We start from the raw sequence: 18,161 nt of genomic DNA on the forward strand, positions 1-18,161 counted from the left end.
ACGTGTCACTAACAGGATCCCATCTTTTCTTGCTGATTTCGAACTTATTTCGCTTTTTTTGATGCTTATCGTCGAGTTATTTGCGCTCTTTATCGGTTATAACTCATGTTTTATAACTCATGTTCTCTCTTCTTCTTTCTAACCATAGGTTAATTATTGCAGGTGAACAAAGCTCATTATGGGGTTGACCATCTCTTCACTTTTCAATCGTCTTTTTGGGAAGAAGCAGGTATCTTCGATTTTTCTAGCAACTTTGGTTTCTGGAAGAGTGACCTAGATCTTTTCAACAGATTGCCCGGATTGCTAAATGCTATATGAGATCACAGTATAGATGGTAGATCCAAATATTTTCTTAACATCTACTAAATTTCGACAAAATTTGAGAACTAGTGCTGCAGACCTCATATTATCTGGTAATCTACCGGCTTTTCGGAAAGGAGGGGTTGTGTTTTGAGGGAATTATTGAGATGGTAAGAAGTTTTTTTCTTTCGAAAACCTAAATGCATAGAAATTGTAATAAGTACTTCTTAATGGTGCTGGTCCTACAATGTTTATAATGATCTTAGCACATGTTAGACCAGACAATTTTTGATGCATAATGAAAACTTTTCCGGGTAAAATGTTGTTTATTTTTAAATTCACAGGATAAAATCCGTTAACATTAGCATGGACGTGGTTCTTTTGCTTTGTGATTTGTAAATTGTAAATCTAATCTTTTATTTTGTTGATCAAGTATGTGAATATTCGGTTCTTCTCTAGACTGTTCGTTAGTTCTTCGTCTTCGTCATTTTCTCAAGAATTAGTCATGGCTTTGCTGCATCACTAACATTAAATGTTCGCCGACGACGTTCCCGCAGTATCAAGGCGAAGTTGGGCATCAAAGCCCTTCATAGCGTTAGCGATTGCCATTTCAGTGTTACGCATGTCTTATTAGCTTAATGCTTCTTTGCTGACTTCGTACGCAACAATTATTAGGGAAGATGAGTGCTTCGCTTTTGTTTTTAAAACCAATTTTTTTCTGGTATTCGTGTTCGAAATCTCAAGCCCAAAACCGAAAGAGTTGTATATTCTACAAGTTATCCATGTTTTGGGAGGTAATGATGCAACTAAATCTGCAAACTAAAAAGAAAAAGTTTGTGGTTTATCCAGCGGTGTTAGATTGCAGAGGAGGTTTGTCAGGTTCAGTAAAAGTAATTTTGATTTGTTCTATTTTGAAGAGAAGTCGGTCTCATTTTTGACACGTCTATTGCTTCCTGCAAATTCCTCTAATTGGTATTAATTCCAAACTTGTACATCTAGTCAGGCATTAAATCTCAAAAACAAATGTCAGCTAGAAATCTGAGGTAGTCACATGCTTCTCAAGTGCTCGTGATCACCAGTGGTGTTGACACCACGCAAAAACTTTACAAAAAGTTCACTATGTTTCAGTGGGGATAGATTGATTACACTGCTTAGGATTGAATGTCTCTGTCAGCTGTTTTTTATGGTCAGACTTCTTCTTATCATTGAAGAGAAGTTGTCAGGAATTGGAAACTTATGAAGAGATTTTTTTTGTCGATTACTACCAACTTACAAAGAGAAGTCAGAATGAAGTTTGGTTTCTTGTCCAGTGCTCCCTGTATTAGTGGAATTTATGTTTCATTTATCCTTCCTTGTTCTTCTGGTTGACAGTCACGACATTACGTGTATAACCGCGGCGTTCTAAGCAGTATGAGAGTTTAGTTTGGTTCTCACATTCCTTGTGGTGGTAACTGTAAAGAGCTGTATCCTCTTCATTGCGTATAGCTCCTTAGATTATATGGATTATGGACTAACAAATTATATGGTTTTGATGTTCATTTTCCGATGTAAGAGACTACCAAACGGCTATAGAACTTGTTTTCTTGCTGTTGCTAGTTTCACTCCGCTTCGATCGCTTCGTGTACTAAGTGGGAGCGTTTTATGGAATGTGGACGGGTAACGGCCGTCTTTCGGAAATTGTTGCACCGTAAAAGTTGACAACGAGTCTGTGTCAAGTTATTTGTTACTGTTACATTTTCCTAGGAAGTAAGCTGCGAAAAGCACAGAACGCTGCATTGATACGTTCCTTTTTGTTCTATAATTTTCATATTCATGCGCGAGGCGACGTTTTCTGGCTGAGATTGAGAGCACGTCAATACTTTCAGCTTAATATAGTATTTGAAGATGTATTGAATTCGAAAATTTTCAACTGATTAATTACTGTAGTGATTCGATATACTTTTTGAGTGCAAATGCTCACTTTGGGGCCAATTTTAAGCAAAAAGCTTGCAAAAAGTCAAAAAGTCTTTTCGGGTTTGGTTAGTTGAAGCTTTATATGTACGAACTCTTCGATACCTTAAGATCTAGTGTTTCTGTAAATTGTTTCTAATAGTCAACATCACCTTCTATTATCGTAGATATTAAACGGGTGCTATTTAAGTTACGATTAGGAAATTGCTTAATGTTCCATTGCGTAATTTAACAGAGAAAAGAGGTGTAACAAATCTTCACCAGAATACTTAATAATAATCTTCACCTGCATACTTTCCTTTCCAAGACATGCGTTTTTTGTGGTTTCATTTACATAATTTCAATAAAACATACAATGAAGTGAAAATTTTCCTTGAAAGAAATGTGTTCTTTGCGCTAATTTTGAAATCGCTGGAGGCGGAGGGGGATTTGTTTGCGAACTAGATTGTGTTCGTTTTGTTATATCCCTATTTCAGGTACGTATTCTCATGGTCGGTCTCGATGCTGCTGGTAAAACGACAATTCTGTATAAGCTGAAATTAGGAGAAATCGTGACCACTATTCCAACTATTGGTTTGTTTTTTCTTGCATCCTTATCCTTCCTCGACTTCACATGTGCTTAAGCAAATACCAGTTTTTTTTTTAAATGTGTCGTTTGCAGGTTTCAACGTGGAAACTGTTGAATACAAAAACATTTCATTCACTGTATGGGATGTTGGAGGTCAGGACAAAATTCGTCCTTTGTGGAGGCATTATTTCCAGAATACGCAAGGTCTTATTTTTGTGGTAAGTATTTTCTGACCCTTGTAAGGGTTTCTGAATTTTCATGCTAGAACCCTAGATTTCCGCAATAAACAGACAATCGATTGTTGAGCAGAATTTTTCTTTTTTTTCATTATTTCTTGTTTTCTCATCACCTGCGGTTTCAACATTTTAGATGGCATTTTAGCGCTCGTAAAATTTCGTTTGATGTAAGATTTTTTCCTTCAGGTGGACTCGAATGACCGTGAACGTATTGAAGAATCCCGCGAAGAACTTCACAAGATGCTCAATGAGGACGAGCTTAGGGACGCTACACTTCTGGTTTTCGCAAACAAACAGGTGTGAACGTTCGCAGTCGCTTTAGCATAATTTTTATGGATGTGAATTCATTTATTCAGGATCTCCCCAATGCCATGAGCGCTGCTGAATTAACGGATAAGCTAGGACTTCACAATCTGCGCTCACGACAGGTAGAAAGTTTATTGGAATTAGTTCTCCTAATGGTACGCTTAAGATTAATGCAGAAGCCACGCCTACACTTTAGAGTAGGATGATTTATTTTGAATATAGCCAATGTCACAGTTTTGGCAGCGACTTCGTTGTGAAAAATTCAGTTCCGGACGATATTTAATCGTCATCGGTACTTGATAGCTAGGAGCATGATTGCATTTTTCTTAATTATTTTGATATTACTCTGAGGATTAGAATAACAAAGCATTATTGATTCGAGATAGAGGCAGTATCGATTCAGCTTTTTTAATTTCCGCTTTGTTATTCTCTCAATCATAGTTGTTATCCTCCTATTTTCGGCCGGTGCCTGTTTTTCTTGTCGATGATGCGAAAATTTGCTAAATGGCTGCTAGCTTTCTTTTGGTTCGCGCTAAAAGTAAAGGTGTTCCCAAGGAAAGATTATATAATTTGGCGGTAAATTAACTCTAGATCTAAGTAGAAATTGACTGCTATTTAGTGTTTTTCTTAAAGATGATTAATGAATCGGACAGTCACCTTCCTCTGTAGGAAAATTTAAATTTCTACTTTTCTGACTGCAACATCTAACTCGAGTTTCTCTTATTACAATGCTTCAGACGTTTGTTTTGCTTAGTGGTTCAAAAGAAGGTATGTTTGCCGAAGTGTTTTCTCGTGATCTAGGCGTTGGTGCGCAATCGTGTATCGAAAACAACTCACATCGTGACCACGTTTGATATAATCCTTTTAAATTTCTTTCCTGATAGTAGTTCTAGATTAGTTTTAAACCTTGTATCTTTCCAAACTTACGTCAGTACGTTTCTATACAAGAATGATATAGTAATCACTTTTGTTCATTTTGCTCTCATCAGTTTTTATGTCAACACCAATTAGGAGCTTTTCTTCCAATCGTAAAGCAGCAAATATTGTGTGGGTGATAGGGCTGTATTTAGGTTGTTTGTTACTTCTCAATGTGGTTTGTTTAGCGAAAGCTGACTTTCTTTCTGTTTGGAATTCCCAAAGTGATCCCTTACGTTTTTTTTTTAAATTTTTTCTTCACTGTCATATGTGACCAACACAAGCGATATTTCACATCTGTAGCGCTGGTAGTAAGAAACTTCGGAACCTCCTGAAAAAGGGTGCTCGCCATTTTTTGTTTGATTTGATGTTTATTAACGCAATTAGCGAACAAACGAAAGAATTGAGCATTTTGGAGAATAAAAATCTCGGAAATACATCGAATTTTGGACTTGATATTATTTTTGGATCTTGGTACCCACGAACTAGCTTACACAGTCGGCTGTGTTTTGGTGATGACCTAACTTCCAGTCACTATATAGTGAAATATGTGAATTTCCTCTTCTTCACGTTTTTTGTGTTCGAATACTTAATTCCAAACTGTCACGGGTGAGGAAAAAAGAATTAATCTGAAGAACGTTTTCGTGATTGATACAGCCTTTCCTTCGCCAATTGGTTTTCGTTTTCAGTGGTACATCCAGGCGACTTGCGCTACTCAGGGTCATGGACTGTACGAAGGCTTGGACTGGCTATCGAACCAGCTGTCAAAATCTTAAATAGCACCCTCACTCATCGTCGTAAGGCCGAATTCAATTAATGTCCATTTAAGCGAATGTACGTTATTATTATAATCTAAATATTTATAAATGGTAACGTATGCTGCCCGTTTTCTTTGTCGCTCGTACGTACGATGTGTGTGTAGCAAGTTGTGGTATGTGTTTTCGCTCCGAATATGTGCATTCGGTTTATTTTCCATTGTGGCTTCTACATTTAACACCACAAACTATGATTACTTGTTAACTTTACCGACCGGGCTCCATTGTGATGATCGACTGGATAATGCCTCGTTATAACGGTGTATGAGGGTGTTCGACGCGGACGATGGCGACGTGGCCAGCGGTCGTGTACATTGTTTTTTTTCTTGTGACTAGTTGTGATCCCATTTTTTGTTCGTTCGTTCATCGTTTGGGTAACGTTGCTCGAAACCCTCATGTGTCGTTTCCAACATTATCGGTGGATGTGATGTTTTTTTCTTCTTCTTGCGGATGTACTAATAAAAATTTTAATGGAATATTCAATGTGTTCGCATGCTTGGATTGTAAAGAATGCAACAATCAGGACACTAAAACTAGCTGGGTTGCAATCGATACGACATGATTTAAGTGGCGGGTGTCGGCTGGACCTGCTAAAGTGTTGAAAACGGCGCTCTGGGGAACAGATCAGGTGCCCAAAGGAACTGGAAGATTTGTTGGTGTTGTTAGATAAACAGAGGTTTAACAGGGAATAGAGCTAAAAGAGTCGTAAATTGAGAGTACAATTGATTGTGAATAAAAAAAGTAAAACTAAAAGTCACTGGTCAGTCAGTCAATCCACTTGGGATGCGCCAACACGTTCACTTCAACTCAGAATCGTTTGAGGTTTACGAACGCGTATGTAGCCTATAGAGTGACTTGCGCGGGTTAGCAGATGTGTCAAGTCAGTGTTTTTATCCTCCCAGACAAGTCTGGTACTAATTTATCGCCCTAGGAGGAATAGAAGGCTTGATTAGCACTGGGGCGATTTCGAACCATCGACCGTATGGCTACAACCCGTGGACCTCTAACCGACTGTGCCACACCAGCTCTTATTGGTTGTTGATAAAACGATGAAATTCTGAAAAGTAATTGATCCATTAGTTGTCAATTTCCTGTCACTCTCTACGATCGCGGGTCCATTTAGTTGTGAGGTCATATTTAGGATTTGCCCATTCATTCGTGATCAGACAACCTTTCAACTCTAAGTAGGTCATGGGAAGGATGCAGCTCCCATCAGGTAACTATGAACACTGCTCATATGTTAATATCTAATTATTAACCTCTATGGTGTTGTGTATTTTTAATGTTCTTACATTGATACGTGTTTTAGTTTCCCGACATATGTTGTTTACATTACCATTTGTTACCTAGTGAGGAAAAAACCGTCTGTATTTCTATGAGCCCTTCGAAGAACCATTTTTTCAAAAGATGAATCTGTAATACTTTGCAACAGTGTCCATTTCGTTAATAATTCTCACAACTCTAGGAATCCATCCCATCATCCACTGCTCTCTTCTATTCCTTATAGCTTACGTCAGGAGAAAAAGAGAGGTCACAAAGCGAAAACCCCTAAATTCGTACGTGTATTAGGCTAATGCATATGCAATGCGCTTTTTTTAAAAACTGAAACACGTGCACAAAAAAGAGAGTTTAACGCCTTATTACAGGTTATTTGAAAAAGCATTTCTTCTTCTACAAGATGTTATTTTCGGTTTTTTTATGCTGATTTAATTTTCGTGAATTTTTAGATCAATATAGTAGAAGAGGAAGGGAAATGGGGGTGAAGGCGGAAGTATAGCAGAGAAAAAACCACATGAAACACGGTGCAGGTGCGTAAGCGGCCACGCTCGTAGCTGCGCGGTGGAGCGTAGCGTTTGGCATCGTGCAGGGACCTTTGCTGGCACCACTCACCATTGCAGTTTGGGATGGTCTCACCTGGATTAAAAAATGTGTGTCCACCGCGCCGCTTCGAGCGCAGCCGATTACGCAACTGCGCGGTGCTTCATGGCGTTTATAGATAGATATATAGATAGATACACGGTTACAAAAATTATACCAACTTTTTTATAGTTCGCTATATGTTTTACATTAATTTGGTAATATGTTTTTCATTGTTTTCTATTTCCTTTTCCTATCATATCTTAATGAAATAATTAAATAAATTAATAGAAAAATATATTACCAGAGTAATGTAATGTAAAATATACAACGAACTATAAAAAAAGTCGGTATAACTTTGTAACCGTGTATCTATATACTTCCGCATCCATTTCCATACCTCTTACTCCTCTATTACATCTTAGAACGTAGAATGCTTGGAATTCTCCTTCCCTAGAATTTTCATTGTTTCCCTCTTAAAAATCGAAAACAATTCAAGAAACTAAAAATCATATTAGAACTGCAGTAAAGAAGCACATCTATTTTCACTGATCATCTACTTTCGACCCTTTTTACAGTACTTTCTTACTTAGAAGTGCGTGATTTCATTAATTAGGCTGCGCTTAATGTGTATAATGGGACGTGTAAATGCGTACCAAGAGCGCGTCTAATCGACCTCTACAGAACTGGACTAAAACTGATATCATTCAAGAGCAACTAAAAGTAATAAATATCGAATTTATGCACCATATAACGTACTGTTGATCAGCTCAATTCTTGTTCTTTTTCCTTTGAATTTCGCTATATTCCAAGAAAATCGTCGTAGTGTTTGGAAATCTCCTTCATATTCTTGAGATCCCTTGATAATTTTATTGATTGATGCAATCGGTCAAAAGTTTTACAGATGTGGACTATTCTCTCCGTTTTACTGATTAGTGCCGTCGTTGCTGAGTATGTGGATGAACCTGTCGGACCAGATGGAGGACAGACAAAGCCATTACCGAAATCGTATCCGGAAGCACCACAACAATATGTTACTAATGGAGCCAGGTGAATATTCGCTCATCTCCTGTGCAAATTCTTTAAAAACGTGTCTGCAGTCAATTAATTCACTTCCCAAGTGCGATCGACTTCAGTCCATCTCAATCTCAATCAATCTTTCAATCTTTCATTGCAATCGTATTGAAGTTTACGAACGCGCGTTTAGCCTATACAGTGACTTGCGGGGGCTCTCCGATGTATCAAGTCCATGTTTTTATCTTTCCAAACAAAGTCTAGTACCAAGGTACCAACGTCGGAGGGGAGGCCACAACATGAAGAGTTTGGTTGGATAACCGGGGTTCTTAAAAAGCAGAGAAATAGACCATGATTAGATACGGTATTTCCAAATTGATTTTAGTGCGTGTAATCAACCACAGAGCGATGCTGCGAGAAGACCTGCGCCAAGACCAGCTCCGAGGCCGGCTCTGAGACCTGCACCGAGACCTGCGCCGAGACCTGCACCGAGACCTGCGCCGAGGTATCCACCGAGACCTGCACCGAGACCTGCGCCGAGATATCCACCGAGGCCTGCACCGAGACCTGCGCCGGGACCTGCGCCGGGACCTGCTCCAGCATGTAAGTAGGCCCATTAAATAGTCATTAGAAAATATTACAAAGTTATCCTGTTTGTGAAAAATTGAACGGATCGAACGCTATTAATCCAGGAATGGATCACTTAATTAACGTATAACAGGCGCTGAATTCATGTTTTTAAGCAAATCCCAGTCCCCAGGTGGCCCCCACATACCCTGCGGGAACAGCGCCTGGAAGTGGTCAAGGGCAGTCCGGTGGAACTGGTGAGATGCAATTCGCTAAAGATTTGTGAACTGAGAAAATTTTCAATATTTTTCAGGAAATCCCAATCCTCATGGTGGCAGACTTAGCTTGTCGTTGTCTGATGCGGTTCGTCCACGACCAGTGCCGAGACCACAGTAAGTTTGAAATTTTGTTTTGTGAAACATAAGGTTGGGTTGTTGAACTCCATTCAAAAAGTATTTCTGGATCTTTTCGGGCACCAGTAAATATGTTTGCATTTATGAATCGAAATCATCTGTTACAACGGAAACTCATAGAACTTAAATAGCGAGCTAGTTAGCACAGATTTTACGCTAGCGAAACATTTCCATTCAGTTGAAGCCCAGTCTGATAGAGTCGTGTCAATGCTCCGGATCCTTAGCTGTCATTTTATGATAGAACAAATGTGGAATTTTCTCGAAAAATTGCGGCTACAGCAATACGTTTTTTATCGCTTTTTACAAGAAGACGGTAATTTCAGGCCTCGCCCAATGCCAGTGATCAGAACTCCAGGTGCTCGAGTTGCGCTTCCTAGTCAGAACTCCGGTCAAATTAAACCGCAAGCAGCTCCAATGAGTGATGCTCCGGCTAATCCCTACCGACAATGAGAATTTTGAATAAAACACTTCTTTTTTGAATCTTCGTTTTGTCTTTCGGTAGACAGGGCAAATACGGAGTGAAAATTGCTTGGAAAAAATTTATTGAGCAACTTAGAAAGACACAAGATTTTTTTTCAAGTCAACAAAATGATGCTCTTCTATACTACTTTCTTGCATTAACCGAAAGGGTCACTGAAAGTGGGGTTTGTGATGACTATGGAGAAGAAGCAGTGCTCGGAAGTATATTCCGTCATTCTCAGTGCTTCGAATTCTGGATGCTAACTTCAAAAAGGGTGCAGTTGACTAATTGTCACAGGTAGATTAAAAATTCGTCCTTTTCCATTTTCTTCTAAAACAAAAAGAAACTTATTTTCAAACAAAACAATGAGATGCTCCAGTTTTGTTCCTCTCAACGCTGCGTTAGTCTTCTAATGCCACTTATCAATTTATCTCCTTTTCTGTTTTTTTTTGTTTCTTTATGTGTTTCCCTGTCTTTTTTGCCCCTTTGAAGTTCTTTGTGCCTCACACGGCGCCCTTCATACACAGTGCAAATCTCACAAGTTTTTACATAGAGCTAATCGTCTCCATTAAGTAAAAAAGCAGACATTTTCGGAAAGGCTCCGTGCTTTCCACTCACGAATTCATCAGACAGTGATTCAAAAATAAGGGATCAATGAGATTGAAAAAAAAAGGATCAAAACACACGTGTAAAGTGAGTGATAATTCTGAAAAAAAAATCTCTTGACTAATTCCTCAAACCAAAAGAAAGTGTCTGCTTCAAACCAGCGGAAAATAGACGTTAAAAACGAAGAGATCTACATTTATGCAGCTGAGGAATGTTCATAGCCATCGTCTTCCTGCGGCAGACCTAACGGGTTAGCGGTAAAGAAAAATGGTCATAACACACATACATACTTACATACACAAAAGAGACGTCACATTTTTCTACCGATTCCAGTGTCACCGCGATAAAAAGATTAGCTAGTGATCAGGTTACAGACATGCAAATCAAAGACTGGTGACCTTCAATGGTGGCATTGTGAGAAAAACTGCTGGATCAACAGGAAGAGAAGTAATCTTCGGAATACCTCCTAGTTTTAGATGAGCAGCTAAAGTTAAACTATTAGGTTAATAATAAGCTGTGAACATTTTCTTCACACTAAAAAATGTTTGTGGAAAAAGGAACATTTCAAATATGTTACATATCATTCAAAAGGAAAGTTCTCACTCACAAAGAATGTGCTATTCTGAATTTTAAATTTTATCAACTCTTGCACTTTTTAAAACAGTGTCATGTGAACAAAATGGAGTATTTTCGGGTATGGAAAGGAGGATGGGAAACATACTCTGACGCGACAATATCGAACTGTGCTATACTGTAATGTAGCGTGGACTGATCTGCACTCAGCGCGCGAAAAAGGCCATGGAGCACAACAGGCGCAAGAACGCCCATAGAGCACAGAACTCGTTCTCGTCGTTAAGCTATTTCATTCACATAATTTGTTTGCTGACTTTTGCCGGAGCTTCCATCGAAGTTCAAGAAGGCATTTCACGAATCGTTTGCTGAACGTGGAATGCTTCGAAAGCAGCGACCTTGCCCCAGAACTGTGGAAATCTCGGTAAAGTCATGAAGCCGGGAAACACGGAGAGCCTTCATAAACTTTATTCATAAGCCACCAACTTCCAAACACAAGTCGGAAATGTGTGAATAGAAGTTATTTTATGCATAATTGGTGAACTTGGATTGCTATAGAATGCATTTTCGGTTCTTTGTTCTTCTTCGGAAGAAATATGTAATATGACTTAGCTATTCAGTTCTAGTAAACGTATTTGTAAAGTTTCGTAAAGTTAAAGCGGTGGCAGTTTCATCTCTGACTTCCTTCTTTCTTAGTAGCTTTATCCAACACGTCATGGGTCCTCTAGGATTTCGGTTCGGTTTTGTCGCATCATAGGGCAGCCCCACCCTCAAAACTCCATTTTACCCGCATTTTCGACACCATTTGTTTTTTTTTTCTTGCTTTTAATCGAGAAGATAAACCCGATAAGGTTGGGTTTGCTAGCATTTATGGCAAAGGAGCAATTAACAAAAGTGTCGCTTGCACTTTTGTTGTCCGTGTGTCTACACTTCAAATTTGGGAGTTCTGACATCGAACAACGTATCATACATCAGTCTTTTCTTCTCTTCTTTCGAAAAAAAAACTGCAAATTAATCAGCACTATATTCTCAAAATTCTTATTATTCTTCTTATTGTTTCCAACAACTTCCCTCGATTGCTCACCAGTTTTTCGACGCTTCTGTTTTGGTTTTTCTTCTCATGTGCCTCCTTTTTTTGTTGTATTTTGCGAGGTTTCCTATTCATTGTGAAATTTTCCAAGCCTAATTGGATGAGCTCAAAGCACAGATCTTAGAAACATGTTTAGTTGCCTTATCACCTTGACTACGTAGCTGCAAAAACAAACTAACGGCGTCGGAGAGTGTAGCGGTAGGGCAGGAGTAGAGCAGTCGATTAGAGTACGTTCTTGCCGCACAGTCGATGGTACGGAACCGCCATCGTACCAAGGAAGCGTTCCATCGTAAGTCATTGTATAGCACAATACGCATTTTCAAACCTCAACGAATTGGAGTAAAATCCGTTGAAGCATCCCAAGTGGATTGATACCCCAGTGACTCTATCCTTTTGTCCCTTAAAGGCAGCATACCACGAATCTGGGGTGGTACGGATTTCAGGTGGAGTATCCGTACGGGGTCGTAGATTATGGAAACCGATGTGGTAGGGATGGGACGTTGCAATAGATGGCGGCATTCTGGAGGCGGCTGTTTGCACTGATGCAAAGAGAGGTGAGCGGAATTACCCCATCTCCATAATCTACGACCACGTATAGGGATACTCCACCTGAAATCCGCATTACCTCAGATTCGTGGTATGGTGCATTTGCTGTGTAATTGCTTATTTACTTTCGTCTATACTAGCCAGTTAATTTCAGGTCATAAGGCTGTCTGTGAGGACATCCTGTGAAATGTTTATTTTATTTTTATTTACTTATTCACATACACCAATGGTGCACCAGAAAAGAAAGATGAAATATGGAACACACTTGTCTGAGACAAAGAATCTTACTAGCGAAAAAATTTACAAACTTAACTGAAACCGGAACCCAATTTAATGTCAAAGAAAACTGACGGTAACTTTTTTTTTGTGGCGAATAACAAGTGAAACATGCCAAACATGTCGTTCTCCTACTCCAGATGATGCAAAATCCTCTCATGACATCTACTCTCCCAGTCAGAGCGCTTAGCATTGGTCCATTGGTCATTGGCTTAGCATCTAGACAAGCGGGAGTCAAGACCAGACCTGCCGAATGATGCGGAACTTAGTGTTCGACTTTATACTCAACTTTATTTATTTCTTTCTTGAGAAGAAAGTTCGGGAAGGATCTTCCATCACCACGCTGGAAGGTGAGTCCCTGCATTCTATCTCTAGCGACATGATGTTGTTATAAGGAAGTGATGTTTTACACATGTCAGGTTTTATTTTTTTAAGACCAGGAGTAGCAATAATCTGTACAACCGCATTTTCTCATTTACAAAGAGCACCTCGACAACATTTTGTTACCAATTTTTGAAAGAGCCGCTGTCGAACGATCATTGCCACTTCGTAGAAAGCAATTAATAATAATATACTGGCAGCGGCACATTTTCATGACATCTGGGAACTCTACTGCAAGTCCTAGAGAACAGGTAACCGGTCACATTTGCGCTGCGGCTGATACTATGGCTCATCTGCGAGTGGTTAAGCAACTGATCTTCGGAAGTCCAAGTATATTGTACTTGGTGTCTTTGATATATACGGCTACCGAAATCACGAGCTCACGCGGTTATTCATACTTTCGTTGACGTGTGTCGACCTTGAGCATATTTGAGCCCATGCTGGTCGAACATCGACTACAGCTCGCATGTGATTTATCCATCCGTTGTTATTCTATAATCTGTGAAACGTTGTGTCTCATTTGACTGCACGTTAACGCCATGTGTGCTGAGTTTTTTTTTTTACCATTTAGAACTTTCTTTTACTTGAAAAACATTTCTTCTTGAGTTCCATTCCGTTCAAATCTGGCAGCATTCTCAGGGCAATTTGAACAATATGACCAGATGGTCTCCATATGATATGACCTAAAAGTCGAAGATGGGCCCAGAAAGATGGAAAAGATAACGGTGTTTTCGGGCAGTGCAAAACACTCCTGCGTAAAGTTCCTCGTTAAGATATACCAGGGAAAATCCTAATAATAGTCTAAGCAACTATTGATTACTGAAACAAAGTTGAACAATTGAGTACCTTGCTTTTGTTGTGACGCCGAACATCACCACATGCTGTGTTCGTAGTTCTATGATGCCATGGTGACGTGAAAACAGCACCTTCAACTGTTTTGCTGGCTTAAGGAGACTTTATGATGTCTCTAGAAAAATAATGCATAGTTTGGTAATGTTATATACTGGTTAGTATCCAAGTCTAGTAACAGAAAGCACAGGAGTAAAAAAAATATAATGTATGAAATTTCGGCGTATAAAACCAAATGCATCTTTCTGAGCGATTCTAGTAACAATGGTGATCTCTGTGAATTACCAGGACTACTATCTGTTGTCAGGTGCGTATGTATGTGTGTGTAAGTGTGTGTATGTGTGTATGTGTATGTGTATATTTGTATGTGCGCATGTGTATATGTGTGTGAATCCAGAACAGAATGGAGGATGGGTCGAACGGTGTTACATAGGTGTGCTCACGTCGCAAAGCGACAAAACGGGGAGGAATGGGTCTCACGGATTGGTGTGCCGGCGTTGCAAAACGGTAAAAAAGTGGTGGCTACGACAGTTCCGATGGCGTCGCTTTGGTGCATGGCGCTGCAAAGCGGTAAAATGGGATGAGACGGATCCTACTTCATCGAATTTGTGCGCCAGCACGAATAACCGTTATAATGGGGTTGACTGGATCTTTTGGCGTCGGATTACTGCGCAGGCGCAGGAACACGGCAAATTGGCGGTCCCACGTCGAATTGGTTCACCGCTTTGCAATACCGCGCACTAATTCACCCCAAGTGAATTTGTCAAGAAATGAACGAAACGTTGTGAACCATTTTGTGGTTGGAGTCTTGCGTTTCACCCCTCTGTACTCCACTGCATGTCTATTCCCATCGCATGCTTGCCTCATCAGGTTGGTAACGTGCTTTCTTCAGAAATCGGAAACGCGTATGCAAGCGGTTGCTTGAATACTTCCGTTTTACATGGCAAATTGTTGCAATATCGAAGGAGTATTTATCAGGTGTAAAATCAAATTTGAAAACTCTCCAATATAATACTGAGGCTTTTATCTAGAGAAATATGAAATCATCACTTCAGTTCATCATCATTTCATGAATATCCTCAAATTTCTGAAAAAAGAACGAAGGAGGTTTCATTAGAAAAAATACAAATTTAATTTTACAGAAAATGTTAGCACATTTAATTTTTATTGATCAGTGATGACGGACGAGGCGTGCACCACAAGAAGTCTGATGTCCGTCGTTAGCCGGACGTTCAGACTGGTATATTTATACCCGCTGTAAATGAAAAGCTCTGCGTGCAAAACGACTGATACCGTAATATTCCTTTCAGGGGTGAAACTGTTCGAAATTGGAGACGGAGTTAAGCCCAGGCGGCATCCATTGGGTAGGGTCCTTTCCTGATGTGGTCTAGAAGTGGGCTCTTATGAGTCCAGCCGCGAAGTCGCTCCGCTTTCAGCGTGGACACGCTGCGCCACTGAAAGGAATATTACGGTATCGATCAAAGCCTATCTCATGCTCCATATTTGTATATTCAAGGACACGCTTGACTAGTATTCTGCGGTTACGCTGGGGTAATTGAAAGTTAGCGGATTTTCTTGGCCATTCGTTCTGCTCCTAGTAACTTCATGCACTGACACTGACCACTTTCTGTCTTCCTTCCGGTGAAACTCATAAGTTGGCAACACTGCTAAAAAAAAAGTCAGGACATCACTGTTATTCTATGAAGTGGGGCCTGATAATCCTCATTAGGGATTTGAGATCACGTTTCCATGACAGATAATGCGATGAGAAGCATATTGCTGCAGGGGGAAAGCATAGTCGCAGCAATGATTAACGCATCTGCAAAAAGTTCAAACTTGATCCCCTTAATTCGTTTTAATATAAGAAGATTTTACAGAAATCCCGCAAGGGTCATGCATTTTAGTAAATTATGAGAAAAAAGATATTTTGTGGGTTTCTGCAAATGCAAGTAAGAAAGTGCTATTGTATGAGAAGGGATATCCACATGACATCGGAAACTATAGCTCAATTTGTTTACTGTCAGCCGTATAAAACCTCTTCACGAGAGTAATCCTGAACGGAATTGAAAAAAACATTATATGAAAGAGTAGAATACAAAATCCTGGATGTCTCGTTCTATCGGAGAACCCTTTCGATTCAGCTGAGACGAAGAGGTTACGGAAGTAGTAAATACCCGAAGCGTTCCTTCCTACCCGATACATGAAGAAACACATTCAGTGTCACTCTCGAAAGTGTAATACCAGGATTGAAACGGGAAAAGGTGGGTGGTGGAACTTGATGAACTGCGGTTATATCATCTTCGTTTCACAGATGACTTCGTTCTGATGAAATCAAGCACCAGCTAGGTGGAACGAATGGTGGTCCAATTTGATGAAAAATGGGAAAAGATCTTTCTTCTTAACCTTTCTGTGTCAAGATAAGATGATGTTGATGCGGCACGAATGGACTTCCAAATTTGCCATCCCATACTAGAATGCAGAGGATATAGCGATGTACATCAAGAGTATTTGGATCCTGCTTGTCTATTCAACATCACCCCTCCTCCTGCTTTGATCTATTATTAGGAAACATGGGCGATTCGGAAGCACAAAAGACCTGCAGTCAGCATTACAGAACGCTCAATCGAAATGGTGGTGGTAGGGGCATCACGCTTTAAATAAGTGAGGGATTTAGGGTTTAGTCCTATGTTAAGATTACGTGAAGGTGATCGAAGATCAGAGGGGCTGCCGCACGTGCCAAACAAAGTAAAATTGGAAGGGATGCCACTCGATATCAAATGATCTCAATGAATACAGAAAACCGTCGACCTGATGGTCGGACCTGTTTTCAAACTCCTTTAAAGAAAGCACGATGGTCTTCGAGCCCGTTGTGAAAAGGCAGTGGACAATCCTTGTGCGTGGATAAATGAAAGTGCTACCGGTGCCAGCTTGAGCAAATTAATGAACAACGAGTCCATAACTGATTTGCAGTGTTTCTAGATGGACGAACCAGCAGAAGTATTTTTTGGAACAACAGTTTCATTAGCTTTATTTCAAATTCTACTGTTTTCTAATCACTTCCCCTATCTAATGCTTAGTTATTTGAATTCTTACTATAATCATCTTTTAATTTTCCGCTTTCTTTCTATTACAAATTGTTCAGATACGATCGAAAGAACGATGTAATGGGCCATGATCATCCGAAAAAGTGGAGTTTGTGCTCGACTGTTGAAAAGCAATAGTAGAGTACTTTTAATCTAAAAGCTAAACTCTCCTCTTGTGATTGCTTTGAAAGCATTACAATCTTTGCGAAGCAAATTACTTACCATTCGTCATTAGCATTGTTGCTCATTGTTAGTTATCGGTAGTGTTCCCCGCAACGCAAGAATGTGTATATTTTCATTTGCCATTATAAAAAAGTCTAATATTCTCTATTGTTTTATTTCTAAATACTAATCTTTCTTTTTTTTTTGAACTACTTTGTTTTCTATTTTGAAAGTTACATTCTGGATTGAAATCTGCTGTCCATCGGAAATCTATATTTAATTAATTCCGACGTTGTATGAAGAATCTAAGATTTTAAGAATTAGTGCATCTTTATTCGCAAAGTTACAGTTCGGGATAAAAACCTGGGAGCCTTTTTTTGAGATGAAACCTAGAACAACACATGATAAGATAACTAAATTCTCTGAAATTGCGGATTATGAAAAATTTGCCTGGCAACAGAGTCTATCCTTCCGTCAAAGTCGATTCTTTCTTCTCTTCGCAGATAGGGCGTAGTGCTGTTGACAGCTCTCATATCTTCTCGTCTTCTGTCATGAAAAATTCTCTGTACGACGCTTCATGAATGAGCGCCTTCATGTGTACCATGACAATTTTGTATACAGCATAAATGTAGATTTAGCCGTTTTAACTTCTCAATCGCAATTGAGGCTGGTCCTTCAGTAATGGTCAGCGATGAGAAGTGGTCACAATACGTCAAAGACAGTGTATGTTCACGACAGAACCAAAGAAAAAACTTTAAAAATGAAATACCAAGACAAATAAACGTAAAAGTCGACTAAACGTCTTTATCTCCATGCACTCAAGCTTTTCCATCATTGTCGACGGCGCTGCCCAAGTTTCCGATCCGTACATTAGGATAGGGCAAGTTGCGAATAGGTGGACTCGCAGCTTGACTTCGTTGGCGATGGAAGTCGACCACGGGTGTTTGGCCAATGATTTGAATACCGCATTGGCTTTAGCGCATCTTTGGTGTCTATCTCTTGTAGCTGCCATCGTTTTTCAGCATACAGCCCAAATAACAGAAATCATCCACGAGGTTGATAGATTGTCCGTCCATCCTGATTCTCTGAGGATATCGAAAAGACCCACAACTGCTTGCATTTACCATATCAGAGTCGATGTCCATTTGCTGAGGCGAATTTCGATACAAAGTTAACAACATGTTGTAACTTTGCGCT

At 39.6% G+C, this 18,161-nt stretch overlaps 2 protein-coding genes across 2 annotated transcripts; both read left to right on the forward strand.

Annotated features, from left to right (window-relative positions):
• Nucleotides 1–178: 178 nt before the first annotated feature.
• On the forward strand, nucleotides 179–5,051 carry RB195_002923 (uncharacterized protein; the record flags this gene model as incomplete). Its single annotated transcript, XM_064200386.1, has 6 exons — nucleotides 179–229; nucleotides 2,727–2,823; nucleotides 2,912–3,036; nucleotides 3,241–3,351; nucleotides 3,411–3,482; nucleotides 4,965–5,051. 6 exons carry the CDS (start codon nucleotides 179–181, stop codon nucleotides 5,049–5,051), a joined length of 543 nt encoding a protein of 180 aa, XP_064056267.1.
• A 2,800-nt stretch (nucleotides 5,052–7,851) lies between these two features.
• RB195_002924 (uncharacterized protein) lies at nucleotides 7,852–9,391 on the forward strand (the record flags this gene model as incomplete). The annotated part of the gene is made up of 5 exons (XM_013447465.2): nucleotides 7,852–7,997; nucleotides 8,347–8,564; nucleotides 8,705–8,785; nucleotides 8,842–8,920; nucleotides 9,265–9,391. 5 exons carry the CDS (start codon nucleotides 7,852–7,854, stop codon nucleotides 9,389–9,391), a joined length of 651 nt encoding a protein of 216 aa, XP_013302919.2.
• Nucleotides 9,392–18,161: the final 8,770 nt, after the last annotated feature.

The sequence above is a fragment of the Necator americanus genome, chromosome IV, assembly GCF_031761385.1.
Source record: "Necator americanus strain Aroian chromosome IV, whole genome shotgun sequence".
In the NCBI taxonomy this organism is placed as follows: domain Eukaryota; kingdom Metazoa; phylum Nematoda; class Chromadorea; order Rhabditida; family Ancylostomatidae; genus Necator; species Necator americanus.